The sequence below is a fragment of the Aptenodytes forsteri genome, unplaced genomic scaffold (assembly GCF_000699145.1).
Source record: "Aptenodytes forsteri isolate BGI_AS27 unplaced genomic scaffold, ASM69914v1 Scaffold465, whole genome shotgun sequence".
In the NCBI taxonomy this organism is placed as follows: domain Eukaryota; kingdom Metazoa; phylum Chordata; class Aves; order Sphenisciformes; family Spheniscidae; genus Aptenodytes; species Aptenodytes forsteri.
In genome coordinates, this window is record NW_008795039.1 from 680,141 (window position 1) to 696,857 (window position 16,717).

Sequence of the window (16,717 nt, forward strand, 5' to 3'; positions counted from 1 at the left end):
TACTTTTGGTATTTTCAATGCCATTAAGTGTTGTTTGCACTTTTCTCTCCATACCATTGAGATCTCTGAGAAAAGCTGCTGAAAAGATCGTCAGGATTGCAAGTGTTAATATAACATTCATTTTTTTAATAACAGATTCTTTTTTTTTCCCATGACTGCATCATAAAAAAACCAAAGAATGCCAAGTAACAAAGTTTTTTTCCCCTCATCAACCAAAAACTCCTCAAGCTAGTTTGGAGACGATGCATGGATAAGCCTTCCCATACATAACTGTCTTACATGAGGGATACAAATGATATTTATTTCAAGAATCTGCAGTAAAACTTATCAAGTTACACCACACAAACAATTTTAAGAAGGGCTGAATTTTTTGAACTAACACAAGCAGTTGCCTGTAGGCAGCTGGATTCTGTTTTCAGTTTTGCTCACCATCTCCCTCCCCCGACAACAGCACAAAAAACCTCCCACCACGTGCCCAGCTTCAAATATTACCTGTTTAACTCTCTACCTATTTATTCTGGCCTGCTACTTTTTGAAAAATACTGTAAAAGGAGACTATGGTTTTGTGTTTTTGGAGGCTATAATGTCTTCAATCAAGAATTTACCACTGACAAGCAGCTGGCTCATCATTGTATTAACTTACTAAACAAGAACACAAGAAAAGTTGAACATGCACTTCTGAAAAGCCTCATTTAACACACACACACACAAAAGGCAAAGCCCCACAGTGGAAACCGCATACACAGAAGTTCAAAATGAGAGGCGCACATTAAAAACCTCATGGTGATTGTGATGATGAATTTACAGTACTCCAGCATTATCCACTATAGATCTGTTCATATTCAGTAAAATGCTGGCTACATAAATGGTAGACAGCTTCCTAGTATCTCAGTTCCTGAGTCAAAGAAAAAGGGAACCGCATTGAGAGAAGGCATCCTTTAATACTGGTTTGAAGCTATGCTTAATGCTAGGCTTAAAATAAAGGCTTTTAAGTCAGCAGCCTCCAGTCCCCAAGAGGGTTCCTCTTGAACTGACCAACACAAAATTCAATGTCCAAGACTTGCTTTCTTTTCAGGCCCCCACAGGCAGAGGCAATTTTCATACAGACAAGTCCCTGACACTGCCTGGCATACATAACACAGGCTTTGCAACCTTCTTAGTTATACTTTCTAGCTCAAAAAAAGGGAAAGAAAAAAGGCGTCTGTTCAACAAGAATTCCAGTAAACCTCGCAAGTAAAATCCTGGAAGTGTGTTTCGGTCCACTTTTCACAACAAGTGATGGTAAGAAATGAAGCATCGTTCCAAGGAATGTCTGTGAACAATTAAGGGGGAAACTTAAAAGGGAAGAATGATCCAACAAATCCGCCAAGCAGGAAAGAGCAAGGGTAAGAGTATATTTCATAACATCTAAGAATTGGAAATATTAAACCATTCATAATGCTGCTTAGGCAAAGACAGCAATGCTGCTGGAATGGTATGCAAGGCATAGCCTGAGACAACGTAAGCAGCTTTTTTGTTAGTCTGTTTGGGAGAAAAATCCACAGACCTTTTCCTGTAAGAGATGTACCTTTCTATATGAATTTCAATTCTCAAGACAGCCAGAGCAACCTCACAAAAAAGATATATGAAAGAACAATTTGTCCTCTAACGTGTTATTTAATAAACTGATGTTTCTATTTTTGATATTTTTTGAAGTAGCTCAATGTTTTTTTTTTTTCTGTGACTGACAGGATAATTGGAATACTTTTTGTTTTTAAAGACATATAAGTACTTCTAGAATGTATACTATAACTATTTTTCCCTCCACTGTACTTACTTTTCTATCTCCTGTTAGAAGACTTGAAACCTCCCCTGAAGATTTGTTTTATTCTTATACATCACCAGATTAAAAAAAAAAAAGAAAAAAGCAAACCACCATAAACTTGGCTTCATAACCCACTTTTGGGCACACAATCAAACAATGTACACTGTCCAAAGGATAATGTGTTTGGAGGCTTTGTATTGCAGCAAGAATAAGGCAAAACCAAAAACCCACCCAGCTTGCCTACTGTACTAATTGAGTAGTTACTCCTTCTTGCAAGTGAGGTGAATATGTTAGCTTGTATTTTAATTGTGAAAAATATTTAATATATGCAGGCCATACTTTTGCAGTATAATCAGTTTTTACATAAATACTATATGTCTTTAATATTCCTGCAATTTTCACCCATCATTTGAAAAATTTATCTGTAATGCAACATATTTTACTTGAATCAGAAGAATATGGATAGTGGTATTGCCCTCTTCCTCCATTCCACGACCAATCAGCAATCGGAAAAAAAAATTTGCATTGCTGATTGACTGCATGACAGGAGAGAGCTCTTAAAAATCATGTTATACTGTGCGCTATTCCCCTGACCCCCATTCCTGTGCTTTGGGCTTTTATTTTCTAATTAAAAGCAGTAATTGTCCTTGCAATGTTCATCTTCAAGTTCAGTTTTTAATTCATGCCTATGGCACTTTTTGGACTAGCCAGTAGGGCCTGTTAGAGAGAATGGTCCAAGCACATTGGCCTTGAAAATGGCTGTGCTACCTCTGGGACGTGTTCAGTCTCGACCCACCCAGGAGCAAGAGCAAAAGCAACCCATTGCGCCATCCCACAAAACATAACTATGCAAAATCAGATTAAGAAAAAAAAGTGGGGATACATTTTTCTAAGTTTATTGCTGTATGAGGCTTTGTGGGGTTCCAGGAGTTATGAGGAAGTCTCTGTACTAATAATTTGTAGGAATCTCCTGTGCAGAGCCTTTTCATTCTACAGACTGAAAATATTTTTAGCAACCCTAACAACTGGGTTCCTCATCTACCAGATGAGTAGTCTGCATGTAGAAGTGGCTGCTCCACAAGTGAGGAGCAAACATTGAGGAACAGTAACTTGCTTGAAAAGACAGCACTGTAAAATACCCTCACCTATATTCCTTCTCTTTGCAATACTGCCAACTGAAATTAAAAAAAAGGCCAACCCTCAAACCTTTGTGTATATGAATAGACACACTTCAAGGTCTACACGTATTATGCATATGACCTTACATACACAGAATATGGAACCTATGAGTAGAAAGAGACAAAACTGGGAAGGGGAAAACAAAAAACTCATCACATTTGTTTAACTTTGGTATGATATTTATGATGGCATTAAAGGCAGGTTTCAATGAAAAATAAAGGTACGTAATTTTTTCTTAACAGCTGTTGAGACAGGTACGTCCTGGTTAAACGGTACACTAGCATTCAGTGCCATACCCTTGATTTTACAGTGATTGCCATGAATTAATTTAATTCCATCTGTAAGCTAAAATCAGATCAGAGGTCTAATGCTGCTGCAGGCTCCACATCTGTTTAATCATTTTTGGATAGAACAGCTTGCAAAAGTTCAGGTTTTAAATTTGCTTCATATTTAAGAAACAATGTTAGACCAGTGTACAACATCTTCAGCAGGAAACAAATGAGCCTATGCACAGTTTTGATCTGACAGATCCATTTTATTTGCAGAATGTTTCTAAAAAACATAAAAGCTCACCAATTAAGTTATCATTTATTACAGAATAATAAAGGAACTGTGACCCCATAAACCACTACTGTGACAATATTTATTTGTATGGTCCAAGTGCTGGGTAAGACTAACATCAAGCATGTTTGGTTTATATTGGGGTGAATAAAAATCAGAATAAGCTAGGTTCAATCTCTTAAATAACCCTTATTTAAAAATATGCTGGGTTTTGTTTTTTCTTTTTGTTGTAAGAAACAAATGAAGGCATATTGAAGTAATTTCATTTTCATCTTTTGTTTTTTCTTTTCTTTCCAGTTGTAAGAAACAAATGAAGGCATATTGAAGTAATTTCATCTCTGGCCACCGAACTACTTTTGATGTTAAGAAAACAGGTTTTTAAACAGTTCTGAGAAAATGACACTGTACATAAAAATAGTCTTGGCCTTTCATCTTTCTTTTATATGATTAAGACTTGTGAGCAGAACAGCAATGCCTTTGCAGAGCATACCACAACTATTATTTCCTCTTCTATCGCTCCCAGCAGCCTTAAATCCTTTAAATCCTTTCCTAGAAGGATCTCTTTTTGCTTGGGTAATTTTTGCAATACATGGCCTGCTAACCCTTACCCCCTACCCTGGATCTCACTTATGTCTATCACAGCAGAGTCAGTCTTTCTACCTCAAATCTTCCAAGGAGCATTGTGGATGGTAATTCACTTGCGTAATTGGCTCAAGAGATGAAAATCTTGTATCTGCCTCTCTTAGCCACTAATCTATCCAGCTGACTGCAAGCCTAATTGGCAGCTTGTTTAGTAATTTGGCTCCTAAAGTGTTGTATTGATATTGGATAAACAGCCAATGGAAGGAGAAACGATACATGCTGCTTCACTTTAAAAGCTAGTGCACTTTCCCCCTCGTTTTCTGAAAGCATTTAGTATTCCATCTATTCTTTTTCTTTTCTGAGTCCCTGCTCAGAACAGCAGGGACTGATCCTGGTACACAAGACAATTTTACAAGGAATGTAATCAGAATAACACATTGCTGTAGTGTATTTTTTAGCCAATGTAGCTGGCTTTTTTGCCAGCTCTCTCTAACTAGCAAAACGGGAATCAGGCTGCCTAGATGTTTATATTCTTCAAACTGTTTTGGATAATTGCGCAGTCAGCATCACGAGCACAGCTGACAGCCATGCTGTGATTTTTAAAATCAGTACCTGCAGTGGTTTTCAAAATTCAGTATACTATAGCTGTATATCTAAAAAAAACCAGTTATGAAAATGCCATATTATTCAGCTAAATATTTGAGATTGCATTTTTATACCAGACTTCTATATATCCCTCACACCGAGCTATCTAAGACTGCGTCTGAAGAACAACCTTAGAATGATTATAGTTCAGGTGAGTCTGCTTGCACTCTATTTCATTCTAGCTAGCAGAGAGATAAAAATAGCAGAGAGGACAGAGCCATAACTTCAGTAGGTGTTGGAAACCTCCGTATTTACCCAGCATCCACAGCAGTTTTATTAATGTCTGCACTGCCATAGTTTCATTCCTACTGCCCCATTGCAAGGGGTATTCAAGGAATTGTTGTGTAATTGCAGCATGGGTAAATGCATTCTTTCCTGCAGCATAGACCCTAGATTTAAATCCATTTTCACCCCTCCTGAATATATAAACGTAAATCCACACACTGATGAAAATTGAGACACTGAACTTTAGGTTCAACTGATCATCCAGTATCACAGATCACTTGGAACTGGATTTGCAGGTGCTCTTCTCCTTCCATGCTTTATTGGACTACACTTTGTGTGAAGTGTAACTTCTTGCCCATTCAGTGTTTACTACTACTAAAATTGGTTGGGAAGAGTTGGAATTATTCGATTCTCATTTACCCCTCTGTAAGGGGAATCTCTTGAATACCCAAGACTGTCTTTTCACTTGGGTCCAAAGGGGGTCAGTTTTACGCCTTGTCTACACCGACAGAAAGACTGTCACTGGATGGCATTTTGGAAGAAGCATTCTCACTGGGGACCATTCCAAAGTTCTGCTCAAACCCGTTGAAACCTGGCAAAATTGCTCCCTTCTGATAAGCATTCCCTGACTTTTACAAAAAGACTTGTAATCTTACACTGAAATCCACAGGGAAAGGATTTAAATCACAGTAATACTCTCAAAACGGACAGCGCGGTTATTGTTAATTTTAGCAGAAAAGGTTGAGGATTAAACTGATACTAGGACTACGCACATTACAGTAGCTCCATCTGACCCTAACCCAAGTTGGGATGGATTGCCAGGATACTGGAGGTGAAGTTCCACTTCTCTTGCCTATTCTGTGCCTATGTGGTTGGAGTATTATCTCCTGTCAAGTTATTTTAATTTAAAAACGAAGATTAATTCATTAAAACTAGGCAAATACATCTGCATATTGTTTACTATGGGTTAAATAACAATTTGCCTATTTATTTACACAAGCAATGCTCACTGCAATCCCTCTATCAGTAATGAAGGCATCAGAACGTAAATCTTAGTTACTACATTAGCATTGGCAGTGTCAATATATAGGTTGAAAGGTAAACTTCACGTACAATAAAAAAAAAAAAAATCAGTTTTCTCTCATTGTAGTGGAAATCAAAAGCAAAAATTTTCTTTATGAAATCCAGAGTATAACAGGTATCTACGACAGCTTTTATCAGAAACTCTTCCACCAATCGCAAAGATTTTACAGAAAGACAGAAAATAGAAATCCAAACTTGCCTGGACTGGAAACCTGATCAATGAATTTTATATTCTCACATTACAAAAATATTTTCTCGTATCTTAAACAGTTATTTTTATTCCCCTGAAGTGGCAAAAGCCTTCTACATAAAGCTATCAGGTTTATGCATAGGCCTTCTTCCTTATTCGAAAAGTAAATTACATGCTAACAAACCTTTAAGAAAAGTGATTTTTGCATAATCTATAGCAGGGCCTATTTGCAGCAGTGCTCCCTATTCCCTCGGGAGAAAGAAAAACTAGTCACCATCAGCTGAGAGGTTGTTGTGGAGAGCTGGGATACGAAGTTATATTGACTGGGGAAAAACTACAGGTATTTCCTCCTTGCACATTTTAACTCCCAAATCTTCTCTGGTTAACGAAAGTCCTTTGGTATTAGCAACCTAGAGCAGACTGACAGCAATATCAGGTACTGCTTTTATTGGTTGAGTTCTAGGAAAACTGCATGATATACGCAGCCCATCTGAAAAAGGTGATGGTTCTAACGAACTGCACCTAAAATGGGGCAGCTCCTCTCTGTGGGGAACCACTTTATTATGGTACCTGATGGAGAACGAGCAGAACTTGCAGAGCACATAACTGACCTGGAGGATGAGTCTCCCTCTGACACCTCTCAGTTTCATGGAAAGTGTACAACTGTCTAATGAGACATACCTTTGGAATTTGGAAAAAAAAGCCTGGTTTAGCCTTTTTTGAGCAGAAATTTCTTAATATATTAAGGATGCTCTCATTGGTGATATTCTCTGTTAAGCTGGTTTATGATTCTTGAAAGTGAAGTCCAAAAAACCCATAGAATCACAGAATATCTCAAGTTGGAAGGGACCGATAAGGATCATCAAGTCCAACTCCCAGTGGAGGCAATTTGAATCCTTTCCACAACCAGAAAAAACCAGCTACTTTAGGAAAGACTCCCGGAGTAATTTGGGGAATTATTTTTGAACCTCTTACATTTCAGAAGATGACAGCATTTAGAAAAGGCAGGTACAGTCTTCTTCTATCAACCTGAAGGTTTCTTCTTGACTTTATATTGGCTGAATGATATTGTCTTCTCTCTAGATCACAAGAAATCCACCAGCAAATTCTCAGTATAAGCTTGGTTCTTGTTGCGTTGTGGATCTTTTTTCTGAAGTTTGTTAGTGAACTCTCCTCGTTACTCTGATGTTTATAAGTAAGGGGCCCCGCCTGAACCAATGACCTCAAGCTCAACATGAAAAGTCTTTTGCTCTGAAGGGACAGCAGTTTCCAATACTGATAGCACTCTGTGATCTTTTAATTTTTGAACTGATTTAGTGAGACTGTGGTAGGAGAAAAAAAGAAACAGAAAGGAGTCCCTAAAATTTAATCTGCTGCAGGAACCAACCAACCAAAGAGTTTCCATAGGCCGGAGAATCAAGCAGATATGCTATGTACACCAGAAAGGACTTTGGTAGACTAAGGATAAGAAATGGCGCAACGCAGTAAGGGAAAGTGTTCACAACACGTGCCAATGTTGTATTGTCCTGTGAAAAGGGATTTCTGTCTATGGAGTTGTACAGTTAGTAGATAGAAAGGCAGTGAATCAAGCTAAAAAGAAAGCAGGCATATAATAGTTTGTCTAGAGTTTTGGAAATTTACTGCCAGTTCATCCAAGTACACAAAAGTCGACCCTTTCTCTGCAACTATCTCACTAAGTTGACCTTCACCACAAACTTAGCCTCAGCCACCTTTGTTATCACAGTGTAATCACAATCTTTTTCAAATCATCATTTTGGTACTGCAGATATTCAGGTCTGATTTTTAATCACTGACATATTAAGCATCAGCAAAATAGTTTGCTTAGCTGTTCCGCTGGCAATTTTTAAAAAGGAATGAAAACATGTACCTTTTGATTACCTTGTTAAAGTGAGTCATGATGGCATTATAGCAGTGCTCAGTATTTCTGCTGTAATTAAGAATCTGTCATATTTTTCATTAAAACACATTCTTTAAAATGAGACTTTTAACTTGGTCATTTCAATCAGTACCTGCCTGAAGTGTAGCATGCGACGTGCCCACTAGATAAAGAAAATGACATCTGAAATTTGCTTTTGCAAAATGTAAGTATTAAAGTGCCCATAACATGCACAATAATTTACATATTTTATACGCACATTCTCTGTGTTTTAACTAAAAAGAGCTTTCTCTTTTTAAAATTAATTTTTGCAGGTTTTCACCACTGCTCCAAACTGTAAACCATGGTATGTAAACATCAGAGCAAAAAGAATTGTTTTCAAATAGAAATAAATGGCTATTTACAAGGCACACAAGTAAAACTTAACTTTTTTTGTTCTGAATCAAACTTTCTACATTCTGTAAATTAAGTTACTAACATCCTGCACATGTGAAGCAGAATTTGATGTTTTCGAACATTTAAGATTTAGAAGTTTCTTATTAAAAAAAAAAGAATCTAAAAGGGCTTGGGGATTTAACAGGAGCTGATTGAGAAAAAAAGCTTGTGCAGAAGACAACAGAGTCAATAGGAAAGGAACTGGGGTAAATGCATAATCAGTGTATGAACATGGCATCTAAAATTCTCTAGCATCTACTGGTTTGACATGAGACTTAAAACAGGTAATCTAAGACTGAAATTACTCTAAACATTCTCAATGCATGTGTTTCAAGTAGTAACAATACTTTGCAGAGAATGTCTTTTACATACAAATTCTTTTTTCTTTTTTTTTTAAATTTATTTTGTTATTATTTTTCATCAATACTGGACCTAGTTTTGCTAGGGCTATTTCCATGATAATGAATTAGTTTGTCTAAGAGGTTTTTATACAAACATGAGGGCACTGTATTGCTGCAATGAAATATGTCAGGGTGTCGTATGAAGTAGTTCTACCACTCAGGTAGTCAGGGAGGGCATAAAGTCATTGAGAATGACCTGGTCCCAAATCTGACTAGAATCACTGAAATAATATTGGTTTCATGGAAGAAGCTGTGCAAAAAAGTAGATATTCGTAATGTACAACACCTAATTCTTAAAAGAAATCATAGGAAGTAAACAATTTTTACTAGTATCTTTTTTTTAGTTGATAAACTAATTAACTATCTAGGTTCAGTAACACACAGATGGGGCTACATCAAGCATCCACGAACCAGAAAATTTATCTTAGTAAAAAAGGCAGAATAGGACTGTCTCAGTACTGTCGGCTCCTAACAATCCATACCTATATTATCTCCCATTTTCTTCATTGCTTTTCAACACAGCTTTTCTTCACCTTTACAAATGACATTTTTGAAACTATAAAATGCTCTGTGCTGCTCAAACTTTCTTGCTTCAATAGATTCTCATTGCTGTACAAGTAAATCTACATCCTTTGTTACTAATATACACAAACCTATTGGTATGTGACTTTGACTCCAGGCTGAGAACAGGCTATAAATTTAGAAATCAATATCTAACTCTATCAATATTCATTTTACTTTTTCAATACAAAATACAAAGGTGAAAGAGCAGTAAATAAGCTGGAGTACTGAAATAAATTGGGTGTTCTTGTCACAATTAATAAATGTTTAACCAATAACACTGCTTGCTACAGAAGTCTATGGCTTTGTAAGGTGCCTGAAAGTAGCAGGTGCTACCTTGTGAGACTCAAAACCAGAGAACATATTTCAATACTTCATTAGGATCACCAGTCATTCTCTTCAGTAATGCTGAACCTAAACATATAAATGACCATTTTCAACACTGTGCAGAGTGCTACAAGAATTAATTTACCAATGTAATCTATTCAAAAAATGCAGATGAGAATTTTGAAAATACTTTTTTCAATGGATTGGCTCACATTAAGTGAAACTTTGCTAATTTGCAGCACATATAGCTCAAGAAAACATTTGCAGTTAATGATTCATTTATAGACAGCCTTTCAGGTTTCACTACGATGTTAAATATGGACAATTATTAGCAGAATGCTTCTTTTCATTTCCAACTTTTGTTCATGTAAATACACAACTTTTGTCCCTTCTTTCTTTCAAGAAAAAAGTTTACAAGTTCTTCTACATAAAATCGAGTCCTTCTGTTCCTATACTGAAAGGAGAATAATCAAATAGTGATCTTTCATTTTAATCCAAATTTCCAAAAAGGAAACCCTGTTTCTTTCATAAAATGGTATGAAATACTGACAAAGACAAACAAACAAGGCCTGTGATGGATAAACAGTAAGTTAGCTGTGGGAAGGTTAGCCTTTGAGAAAAGTGTAATAATTTAAAGTGTTATGCATTATCTACACGTACGTACAAGTTTACTCAAAGTTTACCAAAGTTTCTAGTTGCTTAAAAATTTACAATGATAAAATGCAGAACACCCCTCCCCTTTTGTAAGACCACAGAAAAAATTCTCAATCCTCCAGCCCAGAACAAAATTGAAAAGATTACCTTGAACTTGAAGAGAAAAAAAACCACACGTTAGTTAAAAGGTACCTCATATGATACCTTTATCCACCATTATTCTCTGTCACTCTCCAGTAAAGGCAAATTTTGGGGGCAAAACAATCTCTAAAATTGTGACTATATAGATACATAACATTGAATGATCACATAATATATTTGCCTTAGTATCAAAATATTGGCTTTGCAAAGTTATGCAGAGGAGTCAGCTAGTAAAATAAAATACTGAACACTGGAAGCCCAAGGTAAAATGAATAATAAAATTAATTTCATGATACTTCATACCCTCTCAGTACAAAATGACATCCTCCAGTACTTGCAAGTTGTGAAGTGAAAATCACCTTGTAGAAATAATTATTCTCTCTTCAGCCATTAAGTATTTTTCTTTCTCACTTCACATATGTTCAGAGTCTTAGAAGCTGACCCATACATTCTCTTTTTCCATACTGCTGCCACTAAGGTGCTTTAACAACATTTCTAATATTATTCTTGGTCTGTTTCTGCCACTGAGGTTTGAAACAAAGAAGTTTCAGGAGGGGGAATTCAGTTGGAATACAAATATTAGGCTTCTCTAAAGACATCTATTTAGAATATATTTGAAGAACTGTGTTGCGTATGTTGCTATAGTAATTGATATATGACTAGGACATGCAATGCAGATTTCCATATTAGCAATACATAAAAAACCTCACACAGGCACACACACACAATCTAATCCTTCCAGTATGCACATATATAATTAATACAACAAACTGATGAGAGTCCTATAAATCACTGCTAAATATTGAAAAAGTCATTTCACAGCTGTGACATCAGCAAAATGCATCCAATGGTTGTGACCTCGCATCTGTAAAAATCTTTCAGAAATGTGCTTGCAAGTGCTTCCTATTTAATCTATGGCACTAATTTTAAAGCTGTGTTTCACAGCCTTATCTCCACATTTTCAATTGTTTGCCCAAGAATTCACATCCTATCTTTATTTTGCAGGATTTTTATAGTATTCGTATGCATTCCTCACAGAAAAAAGGTACCTCATGTCTTCTACCTGGTAATGCTTGAACAGACATAAGCAGTAATCTTTACTGTCTATGATTCTCAGTATATGAAAAAAGATTTATTCTCTTTAAAGAAGTGCCATGCTACAAAGGACTAGAAATTAGAAATGTTTGAGGGAGAATTAAGAGAGCCTATTTATTTCTTAATCCCTATTAATAAATAAGGATAGCACATATCTGAAGTTATATGGAAAGTTACTGAATTTATCAAGCGTTTCCCCAGGTCACTGACCTACTGCTTTGTATTTAGAGATTTAACATCTTGTGTTTTGTGTTCTGTCCCAGGGAAATTGGTTACCTGTGGGTCCTGGCAGGGGAGCAGCTTTCCTTCTCCGTTTGATGTCTCCCATGCACAATGATCCTAAATGTACACTGGTTTGCCTGCAAGTAATTATAGGAGAAAACTATTAACAAAGGAAGAAAACCACCGCATAAATACACAGCTTGTATAATCTGAACCTGTATCAAAACATTCTCAACCAAGATGAAGCTGCACAGTGAAGCCACCGATCTTGTTTATATCGAAGCATAATTATGTTTGTTGACAAGCGCTCAGTATCTAAATGCAGCATCATAAATTGTTACTGGAATGAATAATATAAAGGGAATGCTTTTTAATTTTCAAAACTGGCAATCTTTCTAGCTCAACATAAAACAAAAACACTGTTGCTCTTGACAGGAAAATAGCTAAGATTAATTATCTAAAGAGATCACAATACTGTTGGTAGATTATCAATTGGCTAGTAATGCCTGACTGTCAGAACAACATTTATTACATGAAAAGTATTATCAATTTTTTTTAAGGTAAAATGAAGAATGAATGAGAAAACATGAAACAGTAAACTCTTCAAAGGTACATGAAATAAACTTGTAGCACACTAATTTGTCATCTTCTAATTCACTGGCAAGTTGTGAGAATGATAACACGGAAGCACAGTATCTGGTATACTCACTAAACAATTACGAGCTTACACTTGGAGACCAGAAAATTGGTGGAGCTACAGAGGATGGCAAACAAGCAAATCTTATTGCTATAAGAAGTCAGATACCACAGAAAAGGGTAAATTTGGAATTTCCAAATATTGAATTTTGGAACATAATCTTAAAGGACAATTATAGTTATTATTTTTCTTAAAGTAAAAGTACAGTGCCTGTAGAATGGAATATATGTAGCCGGCATTTTTTTGGAAAGAGCTAGAACAGAAGAGGGGGAAAAAGCAGTAATTTCTAAACTTCACAATTTTAATATGTCTCCATAAATGTTACTCAGAACTGTGATTCTTACTACAGTGGTGTAGTGAATTTTGCTAAAGTTACAAGCTGAGAATTGCATCTGATAGTCTACTGTAGCATAGTAACACTGTCACTCACGGGATCTGGTTTCAGTGTGGATATGTGACTTATCTTTTACTGCATTTATAAACTTTTTAAAGCTGTGCTGCTTCTAAATGAGTAACAAATGGTCATATAATGTTGAGAGACCTCAGATCTGCTCAGTAATGTAAAAGAGTGACCACAAGGCCTTGATGAAAAAGACAATGTACAATCCCCTACATACTTTTAAAAAAATACAGTAAATTAACAAGTACTGCAGTGCTTTTATTTAAATAGTAAAATATTCCAAGAAATTTGTTTCACACAGAAATGTACTCTAGCTTCCCCTAGTGAACCCCTATTTCAACACTTATTTAATTCTGTTTTAAAACAGATGTTTTCCTTGCAATTCTTCTAAGTTGAAATTGCGTCCTATTTTAACATCCAGAATCTGAACACAGTTGAACTAGTATATTAACACGGTGATAAATTTCAGTTCTACATTTAGAAAGACATCAAGAAGTGTAAGCTTTTCATAATTGACTGTACAATAAAGAAAATTAATATTTTAGTACAGTATGGGGAAACAATTATTAGAGAAAAAATATTTGACAGATGTATATAACATTGATATTAAACACGCAGAATAAGTTGTGTGGTAAATTACATGTTAAACAGTGTGCAACTCTCCATTTTCTCTTCCGAATGAAAAAGGGAGAAAGTCATCAGGAATACAAGTAGGATGAAAGATAAAAATTAATAAAGTCAGGCAATTGAACCTGAAGACCTGAGCCACAGCAGTAACAGCTAGCAGCATTTGAGTTATTTTGGCCAGAATTGATTATCTGTTACACTACATTGAGATATCTAAATTATTGATCTGTAAGATTATGGTACTGGGGTCTCCCCCACTTTTCCTCCAGGCGCACGGAATGGAGTTGCAACAAATAACACTAAGTAAGGACTACTTTGTTATTGTAGTCACCCTTCATGTAGAACATAGCAGTTACTTTTTAATTTAAAATCAATGAACGTCTGAAAGGCAGCCTTGTTCCTTCAACATAAATGAATCATTCGCCTTTGCCGAGCACAACAACCCGATCGCCAGCCAAGGTGAGAGTGGGTATTTCTTTGTTGTTGTTGAAAATTCTGTATGCCACAAATAAATAATGATATGCTAGAGCACCAATTAAGCTTTGTCAAACCTGGTGTTATGGCCACTAACATCAAACATTAAGCTAACTCTCGATTCTAAAGCGGCATTTACTTTCGCCAGGTCTTAACATCTGATATGCACTGTCAATGTAGATCACAGCAAAACAAAAAGCTTTATTTTATTTTTTTTATTTTTTTAAGAGGAACAGACAAGAACTATCACTGCTCTGGAACTGGCAGGTTAGACAAAATGAAGTATTATTCTGAAGCTGCACAGTACATTTTGAAATGCTTGTAATGGGGGTATTATAAAGTAGGGAGAACTCTGACCCTCAATCAGGCTAAGTTCAGCATTATGTTTCTTAGCATTAAATCAGAAGAGCACGGATTACAGAAGGGAAGAAAGCTATTTGCCTGACTTCTCTCTACTTACCCCTAGCTTGCTTCCAGCTATCATTTATAAATAGTGCTCTGGAGGGAAGCTAGGCATTTTATTATGGAAAAAATAAAAATTGTTAAGACCACCTTGCCTGAAAACTTGGCTTTTGACGTGCTGGTGACAGGGACTGGAGCAAGCAGTGTCAAATGGAATAATTTTTAAGGAAAGACAACAGGAACTTGTCGCCTCATTGTATGCATTTACAAATAGAGGCTTTTCGGAGTATTAGGTCTAGTTAAAGCTGCCCTCTGGATAAAAAGTGTTCCCAAGCAGCCTCAGACAAGCTTGGGAGACAAACAGATGTGACTATGGTCCCTGGCGTTTGGCAAGAACACTCACTGTCAATAAGAAAAATATGAGCATGGACAGGGCATCAGCTGCACCACGGCCGAGCAGGCCTGCAAGTGTCATAGCAGCGGCAAAGTTGTGGCAGAGGGAAATAAGAGGGCTGCAAAAGCCAGGCTGGTGTGAACTTACACTAGCATGCCAAGAATTTTTTTTGTTGTTGTGTCATGCCTCAACGTATTAAACAAAAGCACTAGAAACGCCACTGTCAATTTTTATTCATTTTTCATCTTGCTCACTGTGTTTAGATTCTCCATTCTATGTGGGAAATAAGAGCCTCAAAAATGAAGACAGACTGGGAAAGGCAGTAACAACAAAAAAGCTATTGAAATAATAAATAATAAACACAATAAAAAGTAGCTTTGATACAGCAAATACTTTTATAGAAGCAATGTCATGTAAAGCAATTCACAAGCATCTATGCATTCTTGTGACAAACATTCACTCAGACAGAAATTTTGTTATCTCCTTCTTAAATAGCTGCAGTCTCCCTACCGTTTCTTTCTTCAAGGTAATTGCCCTTACTGTGGTAACATGCCTAGAATTCTCTCTTTCAACTCTAAATATTTCTTACACAACAACCACCTCTTTTTCTGTAATTTTCATAGCTCAATAAGCAAATATTTTTGATGAGTGCCTTTTCTGCAGTTACACACGTTCACCTCTCCAAGACATTTGTTATAGGCTATGTCAGATTTTTATCTATCCTGACCTTTACAGTCAATGGACCATTTGGTTACATTCCCCAAATAAACGCCTGTTCTGTGGAGGAACCTACAGCTGCACTGCTTTAATTGCAATCCACCTTTTGAGCAGCTGAGCACACAAAGTGGTTCATAACTCTTTCACTAGTAGTTACCACCTTTGCTGCTATCGAGGTTAGTTCACCGGTCCAAGTCACTGAGGATAATACAATATAAACCGAGTGTAGGACAGCAGATACTCCTGAACACGAGTTCTCTGGTTTATTACATGAGTCTGTAATCACTATCATCCCATGTGTAAGAAAACCGAAAACTAAAAAAACCAAACAACCCCACCCCAAACCAAAATGCAAAACAAGCCCTCCTCTCCTCAAAATTAAAAAATCCTATTCAAATTCAGTAATTGTTCCACAGTCTCTTCAGAAAGACACAATGAAGACAGTGTTATATAGCAGGTAGCTTCATATGCATTAGTACAATGGCCTAAACTAGCAAGACTGTAATCTCATGTGGGGGAGCTCTAGGTGCTAGTTTACTAAAATGTTTACATGTTTATTTTATATGTCTCATTGTAACAACATGTCTGTTGATCGCTTCACTCTGTCTGTCTGCTGTTAGCAGCTGCCACTTTCCTTGCAAGCTGCAATGCGTTATTTGGTATCAGCACAGTTGCTTCTGCTGGTGCACTGTAATTGTGCCGACGGTTACATCACTGAAGGCAAACTTAATTTTGTCCCTTAGTATATTTACTGTCAAACCATTTACCAGACAATACTATGACATTGCTAAGATTACTTGTAAGTAACGAAGGTGATGGTTTTATGTCCTGCTTGTGTCAAAAATGCATAGAAGTACTGATTACTAAAGGCAGATGTGGAAGAGCGTGTATTTTTTGTTTAACAGTATTTATTAAATATCAATACTCTAACTTGGAAAAATCCTATGCTGCATACTATTATGATGCAACAATGTTTTCAAGAAGGCTGATTTCTACATCACAAT

General features: G+C 36.4%; 1 protein-coding gene across 1 annotated transcript in view; it reads right to left on the bottom strand.

The window, feature by feature from the left end:
* GPATCH2 (G-patch domain containing 2) overlaps positions 1 to 16,717 on the bottom strand; it is a 136,694-nt gene that overhangs the window by 2,188 nt on the left and 117,789 nt on the right. Inside the window, exon 11 of the mRNA XM_009276842.2 lies at positions 12,057 to 12,139. Within this exon, the coding sequence (XP_009275117.2) occupies positions 12,057 to 12,139 (83 nt within the window). The remainder of the gene's footprint in view (positions 1 to 12,056; positions 12,140 to 16,717) is intronic.